The sequence below is a fragment of the Trichosurus vulpecula genome, chromosome 4, assembly GCF_011100635.1.
Source record: "Trichosurus vulpecula isolate mTriVul1 chromosome 4, mTriVul1.pri, whole genome shotgun sequence".
Lineage (NCBI taxonomy): Eukaryota > Metazoa > Chordata > Mammalia > Diprotodontia > Phalangeridae > Trichosurus > Trichosurus vulpecula.
The window spans coordinates 116245673-116260427 of record NC_050576.1 but is presented as its reverse complement, the minus strand read 5'-3'; the positions used below and the strand labels follow the sequence as shown (position 1 = coordinate 116260427).

The 14755-nt window shown below is 37.4% G+C and overlaps 1 protein-coding gene across 1 annotated transcript in view; it reads right to left on the bottom strand.

Moving 5' to 3' along the window:
* RPS6KC1 (ribosomal protein S6 kinase C1) overlaps positions 1-14755 on the bottom strand; it is a 214433-nt gene that overhangs the window by 172334 nt on the left and 27344 nt on the right. The window contains exon 3 of the mRNA XM_036756298.1: positions 2450-2570. Coding sequence (XP_036612193.1) covers positions 2450-2570 — 121 coding nt within the window. The remainder of the gene's footprint in view (positions 1-2449; positions 2571-14755) is intronic.

The window sequence follows — 14755 nt, the reverse complement described above, 5'->3', positions numbered from 1 at the left end:
GAAGCCATGGTACCTGAGACTCAATTCCAAAGGAATTTTTGGGCTTGATACTTAGGACCATGTTCTATAGGAACTGAACTAAGCTATGATCCTATGTCTTTCTCCTCTCCAGAGACTGAGGAGGTGCAAGATGAGAGAAGGATTAAGGCTCACTTTGGGGCAAAGTAGGTTTATATGTTTGGCCACTTTTCCTGCTGTGGTTTTGGCAACAGATGCCTAGGTATTGGGCTGGCTCTGTCACCTATGGGTCAGGGATGGGTGGGCTGAATGGGGCATTGCCTGGGTGCTGATCTGGCCCCATATTACATCGTGACTCAAGCACAGGCTGCCTGGCCCCTGCACACTACATGGGCCCTGGTCTGGTGCTGTCACATGCTGAGTGGTGCACTGCTTGGTCATGGTCCATAGCTGTTGCTTGGACAGCGTCTGTGCTGCCTAATTACTGATCTGGCCCTTTTTCCTTCTATGGACTACTTGGGCACTGCACTGCCTGGGAGCTAATCTAGCCATGTCTTCTGCCATGGCCCAAGGATGGGTTACCTGGGTCCTAGTCTATTTCTGTCTCCTGCTGTAGCTCAGGCATGCTGCCTGGCCCCCAATACAGATCAGTCTCCTCCTGTGATCCTAGGTGCAAGCCTGGATCTCAGCCACAATAGGAACAGGGTCTTCTACCTCTCCCCCAGCTTGTCTCCACTCAGAGCCTCTGCAGATTTCTGAAAGCCATGGGGGACTAGACAGAGAAACTTGTAGTCATTTCTCTTTAGTTTTATTTATCATTGATTTTTGAACATTAAAGCATTATTATCATCATGGAAACTGAGGCCTAGAGAGAAGTGAAATATATTTGTATATACATACATATGTGTGTGATATTATGTTTTATATATAGAAAGGTAATCTCAGAATGAAAGATGCAGCATGGTATTATGGAAAGAACACTGGTTCTGAAGTCACAGGACCTGGATTCAGATCCCACCAAATATGTTTACTACCTGTATGGACTTGGACAAATAACTTAACCTCCCAGGGCCTCAGTTTCCTCATCTGTAAAATGAAGAAGTTGGAGCAGATGGCCTCTGAGGTTCCTTCTAGCTCTAAATCTACGATCCTGATATAATTAATAAGCTACAGGAAACATTATGAAACGACAGTTATGCTCTTTATTCCTGAGCATCCCCAAAAGACTAAGCAATGTCTTTAAGACTGCCAAGAGCAGTTTTAAAAGAGAGGCAGAAGAAAAACCAAATTTGGAAAAGAAAATGAAAGGTCTTGCTAAGAGAGCGGAATGAGAAGTGAGAGGGAGGTATAAACATAGTATCACCTATTTCGAGCTGGAAAGGACCTCAGAGGTGACCTACTGGAACCCCCTCAGTTTACAGATGAGAAAAGGAAAGCCCAGAGAGACTGGCTTGCCCAAAGACACAGGCAAGTATCGGAGGCAGGATTCCACCCCAGGCCTGATCATGCTTCATCCTGTGTTCTTCAACACAAGCTTTTCTCCAAAGGAATGAGAGAGAAAAAAAGAAAGACAGAGAGATGGACAATGACATGTATAGGGAAGAATGGCACAGTTACATTAACAGTGGCTATAGGAGTCAGTCATACACAGTTCATAGACTGACTGTCCTTGTTCTAATTTAAGGACTCCCAAAAAAAACACTATGGTATCCTTGGAATAAGGGATATTTTCAGGGGATTTCTTTGTATCCTTCCTATCTGGAGAGAAGACATGCTCCCTCCCATATACAAAAGCTCATATAGAAATACCAGGTCAGTACTGCATGTGGCTAAGTGATTTTAGGGTTACTATTCACTGGGGCTGGCAAGGCTCTAGTGTCCTAAATCAAACATAATGAACAGCAGCTTAAAGTGTAAGGAGAGCGAAGAAGACCCTGTACAAACTGGTCTCTCTGATGTTCCCAAAACTGGGCATTTCCTAGAAGTTCTAGACTACCTACAGCCTCTGCCAATAGAAGTATATTAGCGTGTAGAGTTGGGGTCATTTACCTGGACCACTTTAGTACCAACCCAAATAGAGAAAGTTCTTGTACAACTGGACTAGCCTGAAAATTGCCATGAGGTCAAAGAGTAAGAATATCTCTAGCAATACATTCAGAGAAATTCAGCATGTCTTTTTCTGAGTTATGTGGCTGGAATAAACCATTCATAATGTCAGAAGACCAAAAAAATGTTAAAAATATATTTACAGTGCTTTCTATAAATATAACTCTGAGGGTGTATATATTTTGAGTTGGGAAAATACTGCCTCAGTCACATGAAAATAAAATTCAGGACATCCGATTACAATTAAAAGTCTTAATATAGCAAATATAACAAAAAAGCATGACTTCTATTTTCAACACTTCAGTAGTTTCAGAGTCTGCCAACTAAATATTATTAGTAATTAACATTTACTAAGCAATTTCAAAGTTTTCAAAAGTATGCTTACCAAAGACTATTGCCTTAGCAAAAGGTGGAAATAATTCTGTATGCCTGAATAAGTTTTTGTGAATTTGCCAGAGGTCTTTGTGCAGTTTCTTAAAATCACTGTATCTCTTCCAAACGACTATCTAAAGCAGAGAGAAAAAAAGTCACAAATTAATGGAATTATTCATAGTAACGCAATTTGGGCTACATATGGTAAACATAAAAAGCCATGACATGCTTTAATTATAAACTATCCTTTAAAAAAAAAGTTTCCAAAAGTTGTTTTCATGCAAAGGAAAACAAAGCAATAGTATAAGTCCTAACCAGTATAGTTAACTGTTTTATGGTTAATTAATATTTGCATTTAAAATAAAAATACAAATAAAATTGCATTTCTGGCTCTCACATTGTTCCATGTAGATTTTTGAAAATGTGTTACACAAATATATTTCATATGGTAAATTAAAATGGAGATAACCAATGGCATTACATAATTTAATTTCTTTAAAAGCCAATTCCTATTTCCATGGGTACAAACTAGGTGGTCAAATACATATGTTCTCTCATTCTAGCCCCTTATGACTCTGAAGAGAAAATTACCTATTTAGGTAACTGGCATCACTGATGCCCTCCTGGACACTTTCTTCTTTCTGGGTTCTCCTCCTATGTCTCTACTGCTCCTTCTCAGTACATCTCACTGAGTATATCACCCAAGGCTTGATCCTGGGCACTTTTCTTTTCTCTCAGCATTCTCTTATCAGCTACCAAGAGTTCAATTACCCCCTCTATGCAGAAGACTCCCAGATCTATATAACCCTAGACTCTCTCCCAAGTTTAGGCCCCACATTACCAGCTCCCTTTTGGATGTTTCCAGCCAAATATCTCTTGCCCTACATCTAACTAGAGTTGCCAGGTCTTGCAGATTCTCCCTCCACAACACCTCTTGTACCCATCTTTCTCTACTCACAAAGCCGCCATCCTGGCTCAATCACTAATCGCCACTTGCTTGGACTATTTCAGTAGCCTCCTACACAGTCACCCTATCTCACTGCTCACCCCTCTCCCATCCATCCTCTTCACACCTGCTCAAGTGACACGTCTAAGGCACAGATCTGACTAGATCATTCCTCTTCTCCAGAAGCTTTGGACGCTCTACACTACCTTGAAGTACAAAGCTATGTGCTTAGGGGTAGCTATACAGTGCCGTGGATGAAGCCTTGGGCTTGGAGTCAGGCAGACAAGTGTGAATCCTGCTTCAGACAGTCACTAGCTGCATGACCTTCTCAACCTCTGCCTGTGTCAGCTTCCTCGTTCGTAAAATGGAGACTATAATAGCACCTACCTCCCAGGGTTGTGAAGATCAAATGAGAGAATCATTGAAAAGCACCAGCACAGTGCCTGGCATATAGTAAGCACTATATAAATGGTTACCATTATTATCATGATTATGTGACTCTGAGCAAGTCATTTATTGCCTCCCATCCTCAGTTTCTTCAACTATATAATGGGCATGTTAACAGCACCTACATCAAAAGATTGTTGTAAGGATCAAATGAGATAACATATGTAAAGCACTTTACAAACCTTAAAGTGCTATATAAATGCTACCTATTCTATCATTATTATTATTAATTATTATTGCCATTTAAAGCATTTCACAACCTAAAGCAGAGAGAAAAAAAGTCACAAATTAATGGAACTATTCATAGTAATGCAATTCTGGCCTACCTTTCTAGTCCACATTAGCATACATTACTTCCCTTACCATACTCTGTAATCCAGCTAAAATGGCCTCTTGCTATTCCTCAGATACAACAGTTCATCTCCTACATTCACATCCTTGCACAGGCTGCCCACTTCCCTCCTGTAATCAACTCTGTCCTCACCTGTTAGAATCCTTGGTTTCCCTCAAAGGTCATCCGTAATGCCAGCTCCTACTTGACTGCTACCAAATGCTGGAATCTCCCCCTCCCCCCAATTACCTTGTATTTACTTCACACATTTATTGTAGTTCTGTGGGTACATGTCATTTCTTCAGTTAGAATGTAGGCTCTTTGAGGTCAGAGAGTTTTACTTTCTTTGCATCCTCAGCACCCAAAAGAATGCCTAAAACATACTAGGTAGCTAATAAATGCTTGTTTATAGAAAATTAATAATTTTTAAATGCCCAAAACATGTCAGCAATTGACTAAGTGGATAATTTTAACCACATCACACAAAAAGAGAAATGAGCATGAGGATGAACTTGTCTACTTAATTTCCTAAATCTGAATTATCACTAAGATAAGGACTTAGCATGATACAATAGAAAGAACACTGGCTCTGGAGTCAGAAGACCTAGATTCAAATCCCACTTCTGATATTTACTACTTGTGTTACTTGGGCAAGTCACCTAATCTCCCCTACTCTCAGTGTCCTTTATCTATCTACATGAAAGGGTCAAACTAAATGTCCCCTGAGGTGCTTTCCAACTCTAAGTCAATGATCCTATAATTCTTAGGAGAAGATGGATTCTAGGCAAGGTAGCTTTAAATATGTAATACTTCAAGAAAGGTGCCAAAAAGTAAATAATCTCCCAGACTAGGGATATTCTGAAATGCATGACTCTGGGCCATCCTCTGACTTCTCCATTAAGGCCTTATGACAGTACCTTCCTAGGCCACTGTTTTTCAGTTTCCTTTTGGGTGCTGGCTTCCCCTATTAGATTATAAACTCTCTGAGGGCAGACATAGTCTTTTTCTTTTTTTCTTTCTTTCTTTTTTCCTTTTTTTTTTTTTTTTTGCCTAGCACTTAGCACAGTTCCCAGCATTAGCAGGCTGACTGATTGGCTTATTGAAACATCCTCTGTTTCTGAAAAAAAAAAAAACAAAAAACTAACTTTGTCAGCACTTTCTAACAAATTCAAAATTTACTTCACTTAACCATTTATTCACTTAACCATTTAACTCCTTTAAACTTCAGTGTCCTCATTTCTAAAATGAAGGGATTGTACCAGACCAGAAGTTTTGGTCAAACTCAAGGATTCCAGGTCCTCCCCCTCCCCCAAGCAACTGCAAAACTGGAGAGTTCCAGCCACAACCAGATGAAAACGTAATACAACACAAATAATGTTAATTTGTGGTTTTCTAAGTCAACATGGCCTGCAGGGATCCACTTCTATCTGAGATTGACACCATGAAACCTCTGAAGTCCTTCTCAGCCCTATCTTATGATCAGAAGAATGTGGGAGGAGGATGAGGTAAAGCAAAGCTTTAGCCAGAAGACAGGCAGTCAGGTCTGGAGATCAGAGGAAGATGGATAGAAGGAGGCTGACAAAGAGCTGTAGATAATAACAAGTGCTGCCTCTAAACTGACAATTCACAAGAGGAATCAAAGGGGAGATGTATCAAAAAGCCTGACCAGTTTATTCATGAATGAAAGTAAAAATGAATAAAGCATTTATTAAGTATTTAATGTGTGTAAAACACTGGCTACCCCTAGAATACAAATGGAAAAGACAGTCCCTGCTCTCAAAGAGCTCACATTCTTTCAGTGGTTTTGATGATCTAGGACACTGGTTCTTAACTTTTTTGCATCACAGATCACTTTGGCAGTCTAGTGAAGCCCATGGACTTCTTCTGAGAATAACGCTTTTTAAAAGCACAAAATAAAATACGTAAGATTTCAAAGGAAACCAATTATATTGAAAAAGTTACCAAAATATTTTTTTTTAAATTCATGGACCACAAGTTAAGAATCCCTGATCTACAAGAAAAAGACAATGTTTCTAAATTCAAATGACATTTGGCAAAGAGAAAGGGGGAAAGAAAAGAAAAAATTATGATTTATAATAAATAGCGCTAAATTATCAAAAATCCAACTTTTTAATAGTTATGCTTTATTAAATTAACCTCATAGAATCTCAAGAGTTGGAAGGGGCAGCATATCCAAAAGGGAATCCCTACTCCAACAAAGTGTTGACATAAAAAAAAAGTCCAAAGACTCACTGATAGATACTGCTGCCAATCAAAATTATCAACATGCAAAGAATAGGAAAGAAATCCTGTCTGTTATACACAGAGCATGTTGTTGTTGTTTAGTCATTCAGTTCCATACAATTCTTTGTGATGCCATGGACCACTGTGTCTGTGGGGTTTTCCTGGCAAAAATACTGGAGGGGTTTGTCATTTCCTTCTCTCATGGATTAAGGCAAAGGTTGAGTGACTTGCCCAGGTCACACAAAAAGTAAGTCTGAGGCCAGATTTGAACTCAGGTCTTCCTGACTCCAGGCCTAGCACTCTATCCACTGCGTTACCTTGATGCCTTGGCTATGCTGAGAGCATAGACCCATAGCATGTAAAAGTCAATGAGTCCCAGCATCGGTTTCAGCAATCTTCATAGGTCTTAGTTACATCAATCAGGATAGATGTAATGGTATTTTAGGGAGGATAGAAGAGGAAAGTAAACATTTATACATCAAGAATAGATGGCAGAAAGGGAAAGATCATAACAGATAAGATAAAAACAGACAAAGCTGTAACTTGCAGACTAACCAGAGCCATTTAACACCAGAGCTAGTTATTTGACAAGCTCATCTTAAATAACTAGAGCTAAAAAGTCTCTTCTCACTAACCAGTTAATCACCAGAGCTAAAATCTGACATCTCAGCTAAATTCTGCAAGCTCCAATTATGTAGCCAGTCATCTTTTTTTAAATTTATTTGTTTATTTTTAGTTTTCAACACTCACTTCCATAAGATTTTGAGTACTAAATTTTCTTTCCCTTTCTCCCCTCCCCAAGACAGACTGCAATCTGATATAGGCTCTACAAATACATTCATATTAAACATATTTCACATTAGTCACGTTGTAAAGAAGAATCAGAATTAATGGAAGAAACTACAAGAAAGAAAAAACAAAAAAAAAAGAGAGAGCAAATAATATGCTTCGATCTGCATTCAGACTCCAAAGTCCTTTCTCTGGATGTGGATAGCATTTTCCATCCTGAGTCTTTTAGAGTTGTCTTAGATTGCTGAGAAGAGCTAAGTCTATCAAAATTAGTCATCACATAATGTTGCTGTTACTGTGTACAATGTTCTCCTGGATCTACTCACTTCACTTAGCATCAGTTCATGTAAGTCTTTACAGGTTTTTCTGAAATCAGCCTGGTCATCATTTCTTATAGAACAATAGTATTCCATTACATTCATATACCACAACTTGTTTTGCCATTCCCCAATTAATGAGCATCCCCTCAATTTCCAATTTTTTGTCGCTACAAAAAGAGCTGCTATAAATATTTTTGTACATGTGGGTCCTTTTCCCATTTTTATGATCTCTTTGGGATAAAGACCTAGTAGTGGTATCATTGGATCAAAAGGTATGCACAGTTTGACTGCCCTTTGGACATAGTTTCAAATTGCTTTCCAGAATCATTGGATCAGTTCACTACTCCACCAATACTGCATTAGTGTTCCAATTTTCCCACATGTTCTCCAACATTTATCATTTTCCTTTTCTGTCATATCAGCTAATCTGATAGATGTGATGTGGTACCTCAGAGTTGTTTTAATTTGCATTTCTCTAATCAATAGTGATTTAGACATTTTTTCATGTGACTACAGATAGCTTTAATTTCTTCCTCTGGAAACTGCCTATTCGTATCCTTTGACCATTTCTCAATTTGGGAACGACTTGTATTCTTATAAATTTGACTCAGTTCTCTATATATTTTAGAAATGAGGCCTTTATCAGAAACATTGGCTGCACAAATTGTTTCCCCAGCTGCTTCCCTTCTAATCTTGGTTGTGTTGGCTTTGTTTGTGCAAAAACTTTTCAATTTAATGTAATCAAAATTATCCATTTTGCATTTCATAGTGTTCTCTAGCTCTTGTTTGGTCATAAATTCTTCCGTTTTCCATAAATCTGAGAGCTAAACTATTCTTTGCTTTTCTAATTTGCTTAAAATATCAGCCTTTATATCTAAATCATGTACTCATTTTGACTTTATCTTGGTATACAGAGTAAGATGTTGGTCTATGTCGATTTCCTGCTAAACCATTTTCAAGTTTTCCCAGACATTTTTGTTAAATAGTGAGTTCTTATTCCAGGAGCTGGGTTTATCAAACAGTAGATTAATATAGTCATTGACCACAGTGTCTTGCATACTTAACCTATTCCACTGATCCACCACTCTGTTTCTTAGCTAGTACCAAGTAGTTTTGATGATTGGTACAGTTAGCCTATCTTTCCTTGCATTTATTTTCATTAATTTCCTTTGTTGTATGGGACCTTTTGTTCTGCCCTATGAATTTTGTTATTTTTTCGGGCTCTACAAAATATTTTTTGGTAGTTTGATTGGTATAGCACTGAATAAGTAAATTTAGATAGAATTGTCATTTTTATTACATTAGCTCGGCCTACCCATGAGCAACTGATATTTTTCCAGTTACTTAGATCTGACTTTATTTGTGTGAAAGGTGTTTTGTAATTGCGTTCATATAGTTCCTGGGTTTGTCTTGGCAGGTAGATTCCCAAATATATTGTACTGTCTACAGTAACTTTAAATGGAATTTCTCTATCTCTTGCTGTTGGACTTTGTTAGCAATATATAGAAATACCCAATGATTTATGTGGGTTTATTTTATATCCTGCAACTTTGCTAAAGTTTCTTATTATTTCAAGTAGTTTTTTTAGTTGACTCTCTAGGATTCTCTAAGTATGCCATCATTTCACTGCAGCTAATCATCTTACTGAAATGGCTGTAATAAAGCCAACAGAGAAAAACTCTCTTACCACATCATTTAGCTTCTGTTTGAAGATCTTTATAATGGAAACCCATCACTTCCTTCCTCTTGTGGAGTTCTCATCGTCAGGAACATTTAAGTGGTGTGGAACTTAAATTTGCCTCTTTGCAACTTTTACTCTTTCTTCCATATAAAAGACCTTTAAAACCCTAAAGACATTAGTCATGTTCCCTCCCCAAACACACACACACACACACAGAGTCAATTCTTTTCAAGCTGAAACACCACCAGTTCCTTTAACCAATATTCCTATTACATAAACTTGAGACCTTTCTCATCCTGGTTGTTCTCCCTTAGATGCTGGCCAGTTTATCAATGTCCTTCTTAAATTGTGTTGCCCAGAACTAAACGTAATAATGCTCCATACTAGTCTAACTAGCGCAGAGTACAAAGGAATAATCATTCCTCATTTCTGGAAGCAATGCCTGTGCTAACTCAACCCAAGATCACAGTTGCTTCTCTGGTTATCATATCAATTCCTAACTCATATTCAGTTTGCAGTTCACTAAAATTCCCAGATCTTTTCCAAATTGCTATGTAGCCATGGCTCCCCTATCTTGTACTTGTACAGTTGAATCTTTGAACACAGGTGAAAGGCTTTACGTATTGGGTTTTGTTCAATGCAGGATAATGGCAGTTCATTCATCGACTATTTATACCCTGAAAAATGTATGTAAAAACTGGAGTCCCCTAAGTCTACATTATAGAAAGAATATCTGCCATGTAAATAGTGAATGCTTATAAAAAGATAATATTCAACAAAATAATTAAAAAATCCAGGTATCCATGGATCTTGTATCATGCCTCATTCTTTCTCACTGTTAACGCTTTGTACCCGCCTGTATGTACACATGCTTGTGCTTCCCTCCTCCAGGACCCATTTATCTGGGAGTGGGGCTCCCTCCCACCATCTTGGATTCAGCAAGTTTGATGGAGAGGATAAGACTTGACTCCCTCTGTCCCCCTCCTCATCTTTCCCTGTGAGTTCCTTCTTATTACCATGTAGAATAACCACCATTGTATGTTTCTGCCCACTACTTCATTGGACACAATAACCCTGGAAAAGTTGGGTATCAGGTAGTGTTGTCCCCATCCTACAGAGGAAGAAACTGAGACTTATCATTGGTGCCCAGGGTCACTTGGCTAGTAAGTGTTGATGGGGGAGCCAGGGTTCATATTTGGGTCTCTCCACTTCATGCACTGGGCATTTCTTCTGCTCATCATGTTTCTGAAAGTATTTCCCTACTCTTCCCACTCAGAATCTCCCAAGGAAAGTCATCCTTCACTAAGAGACCTAAATAAGCTTCTTAAGACAGTGACTTGATTTACAGCCTTGTTTTTACTTTTTCCTCTTGTGTTTGGGTGGGGCTTTTTCTGTATGTAACCATGTTTTCAATGGTGCTGACTTAATAAAATTTGGCTCTCAAAAACAGAAATTTTTTAAATCCAGGTATCTATGATAGTGCCTTTAAAACTCAAGACCCGTTTTTTGGTTTTATTGATTTTTTAAATGACTGGAAGAGTAGCAGTATTATCAAGTAACTGTTCAATGATATTTAATATATTACAGAAAAATTTACAATTCTGATGAACTTAGAAAGGCAACTCATGCTTAGTTTTTAGAAAATAAATTCCTTCTGTTCTTAATAGAAACATATTAGATCCATCAGAATTAATTGCATGCCTAGAATTCCAAAGAGAGACCAAATAAGGCTGGTGAAGAGAAGGAAAAAAGTGATATTTTGTAGCAAGATATAAAAATTGTATGGAGCGTAATTTTATATTTGTTGAGATATTAAATTGAAAAATGACAGCATTACAGCCTCCAAAGGGAAAAAAATTATTTTTTCATCAGAAAATACTGTTTTTCACTGTTTGAAATGATCTTCCTCACCTAAGTCAAGAGAAGAAAATGGTAGTATAGTATAACAGAAAGAGCATTGGTCTTAGAATCAGAAGATCCTGTGTTTAAAAGTGCTTCTATAATTAACTAGTTTGTGAACTTAGGCAGATCACAAATGGGCATTTCATGTCTGGTTTGAGTTTATAAATACTCCTCTTTTTGTATTACTACCTGATTGCATCTTACTCTTTAAAGATTGGTTAATTCATAGGAGATCTCAAATGCATATGGTTTTGAAGGTCCATTCTTGCTCTACAATTACAAGTGATACATTTTACCTGCCTGTAACCTCTCAAAATTCATAACACATATGAAAATGAATACTTTTTCCTTCAAGCTTGATTTATCCCTCTAGACTTCCTCTGACTAGCTTAACCTTAAGATGATTTAAGTTCACTAAAATATTTTTCAGTGACACATTTATAATTAAGAACTAATAGAACCATGGCTGCTTTAAACTCATCAGCATACTAATTTTGGGCTCTTGCTGACTACCACTTGGATATTTTTAAACCATCAGAAGTCACTTTGAAACAATGGAGCTATAAGAAGCATGTATATCTGTAGTGGTAATCAGGGCAGGGCTTTTTGTTGTTCTTCTCTTAAGTGCCTTTAATGATTCTGGCCTTTGAATGGGGCTGGTAAAGTGGGATCTGGTCTTGGAGTGTTTCTCAGCACTAAGACAATTGGGAGTCATGGACTAGAAACCCTGTACATGGTGGTACTAGGGATTAACTAATTTTCCCACACCCTAAATGGGACTTTTCACTGTTCTTTGTTTGAGTGCTTCTCAGCACTGAGGTAATCAAGCGCCCCAGGGCCCTGAGACAGGTATGTAAGATCTGAGGTTGGTATTTGACTTTTGGGGCTCACTCATGGAAGGAGTATTGAGACTCTGGGGAAGCTGTTGTAACTGCCGCCTGGCTTTGATATCTCAGACAGATATTGGTGCTTCTCTGGTAAATATGAATTTTGATTTGGATCAGACAAGGTCTGTCTGTTGATGTTTGTAATTTCTGTTTGTATTTGCCCTGAAGTTCAGGGGGCTGATCTTTTCTCCCTGAACTAAGTGAATGATATGTGTATGTTTGATTAAACTGAGATTGTTAACCCCTTAAAGTTGCTTTCCTTAGAAAAGCAGATCAATGAACCTGTTAGTAGCCCTTCTGTGTGCTGACTGCTGTTGGTCTTACACAGCCACGGTAGCTGCTAGCAAGAGTGTTGTTACAATATCTTGACCTAAATTTAAATTCTGAACTCTACAAAAACAGGGCCTAGCTAAAACATCATTCGATTTTACATGGTAGATGGTCACTCATATTATTCTTCAATATCTAATTATATTTTAAATATGAAAACTAAGCATCTAGGTTTTTTTTGGCTCATGGTGAGAAGAGAATAGAACCAAAGATATGATCTTCATATTTAAGGATTATGCTGTTGACAATGCTATAGCCAAATGAGTACATATGGCTGAAAAGACTGACTCATGATCAGCAGCAACTCTAATGTTATATACAACTATTGATCATCTTGGGATAAATATGCTTCTAGATAGATAGACAAACAGATACATAGATATACAGACAGATAGACAGACAGACAGATAAATGGGTATACTTCCAGGAAATTGATACTTTCAAGTTTTGGAGGTAACTGGAACCCTGTTCATTACCTGTTTTGTATATTTATTATATGTTCAGTGATTAGGTGAGAAACATCCAAAAAGGCAATCATGCAATCAAGAAGACTGACTGAAGCCTAGGACCACAAAATGGACCAATGACCAGCATGTCCAAGTAAATCAATCCAAAGTTGGCAATGGTGTTCTGGGACTTATTCATTTCTTGGGCTAAGGGTTTTCCCAACCTAGTGAGAAATATTATAAAAGCCAAACTGAGCCTTGGAAACTGGAAGCTTAGGTTATAAAGCTTAGACTGCATCCACCTAAGACTGAGTAATTCTCTTTTATATTTACTTCTAATTACCTTACTCTGGCATGTTACATCTGATTTTATCATCTTTCCTCTTTTAAATAAGCCCCAGAAATGCAATATTGTTATTTGAAAGAAATGGAAAGGAACAAATTACAAAATCTTTGGTCACATAGCAAAAGAAAAAAGGTAAGTGACTGGGTATAGCAGATCTCTGCAACTAATAAGTAAGTACAAGACCCAGTAAGATTCACACAGTATGATGCTTCAAGGTGGTGTTCAGTGATCAATAATGTTTTAGAAAGCAGTTGAAAGTGAAATCTCTATGGCTGAAAGCAAAAGTCCCTTAGAACACTATATTTTTCACACATACACTATGTGAAGATTTTCTTTTCCGTACAGCTGTGGTATCTGCATTTTACAAGACCATACCCAGTGTTGTTCTGTTCTGACTTATAAGTAAGTGAGTTATCCCTTCTGAACAAAGAAACCTTTCACACTTGACTACTGCACACTGGGTGACTTTAGGTCTGCATCCAATTACTTCACAACGTTAAGCAGCTATACAGAAACCTGTGTTCAGCAAGACTAACACAACACCTAAAACAAACATCTCCTCCATCTATCGCAACATAGCTAAAAATCTTCAATGGCCCCAATGGAGAATGACTTGATCCCTAAAATAGCAACTATCTGAACTGAATTTAGTCAAATGGAAAACTAAAATCCTGATTGGTTAACTCATTTTTGACAATTACCAATAACTATTATGAAAGAAACATGTGCAATGAGATTGAGAAAACCAAAACAGTTTTATTGTAATTTAGAGAATACATGTAAGGAGAAGTCAGCTATACTGGAAGACTTTTTAATACCTTTATATTATCATTTCTAATAAAACACCATGCAGTAGTCTAACTGAAAGACACTTACAATAGTTTTTTGATGAATGGTTCACCAACTGTTGTTATTAAAAAGGGTTTTCCCAAAAAAATGATGATTAAGGAAATGGCAGAGATTGTATTCATGGATAGATTCAAGTCAGGATTCTCCCTGGAAAAGGGGAATATCAAGGCTACAAAACTATAATACAACAGTCCCAATGAGATTTCTCAGAAAGGAACTACAATCTACTTTCCCTAATACAGTAGCAAAATTTTCAAAAGCTTATAATTCACAAATTAGTAGTTGCCAGGAAATTTTTTTAAATTAGTAAAATTCTACTGAAATGGGTTAGGTCAATTTAGTCAAACTCCCAGGATATACAACATGAAATCTGGAATAATGACACTTAATTTGAACTCTTTATAGTCATATGAAATAAAATAAAATGTAAGACTGATGTCAAAGCAGCTGAGTCAATATTCCATATAACCTCAAATACATTCTAAATAATTTTGTAGAAGAGAAGAAAAACTTTTATCCCATATCCCTTTAGACATCAGTGAACTGGCAGGGACAGAAATGAAAATCAATCAGCAGACAGTAAGATGCAGCAAAGCTCTCAATGAATTATTTTAATGAACATATTTAAGCAGAGGGTAACTTCAAATGAGTTCCATAACAAAATTTTAAGTTAGAATCAATAGGCTGGCATCTTTTCAGGGAGAAAATGACACTGAAATGTTCAAAAGAATACCATTAACAGTGAAAGATAGAAATGAAAAACATAATCACAAATGATTCACACAACTCAAACTTGTCAAC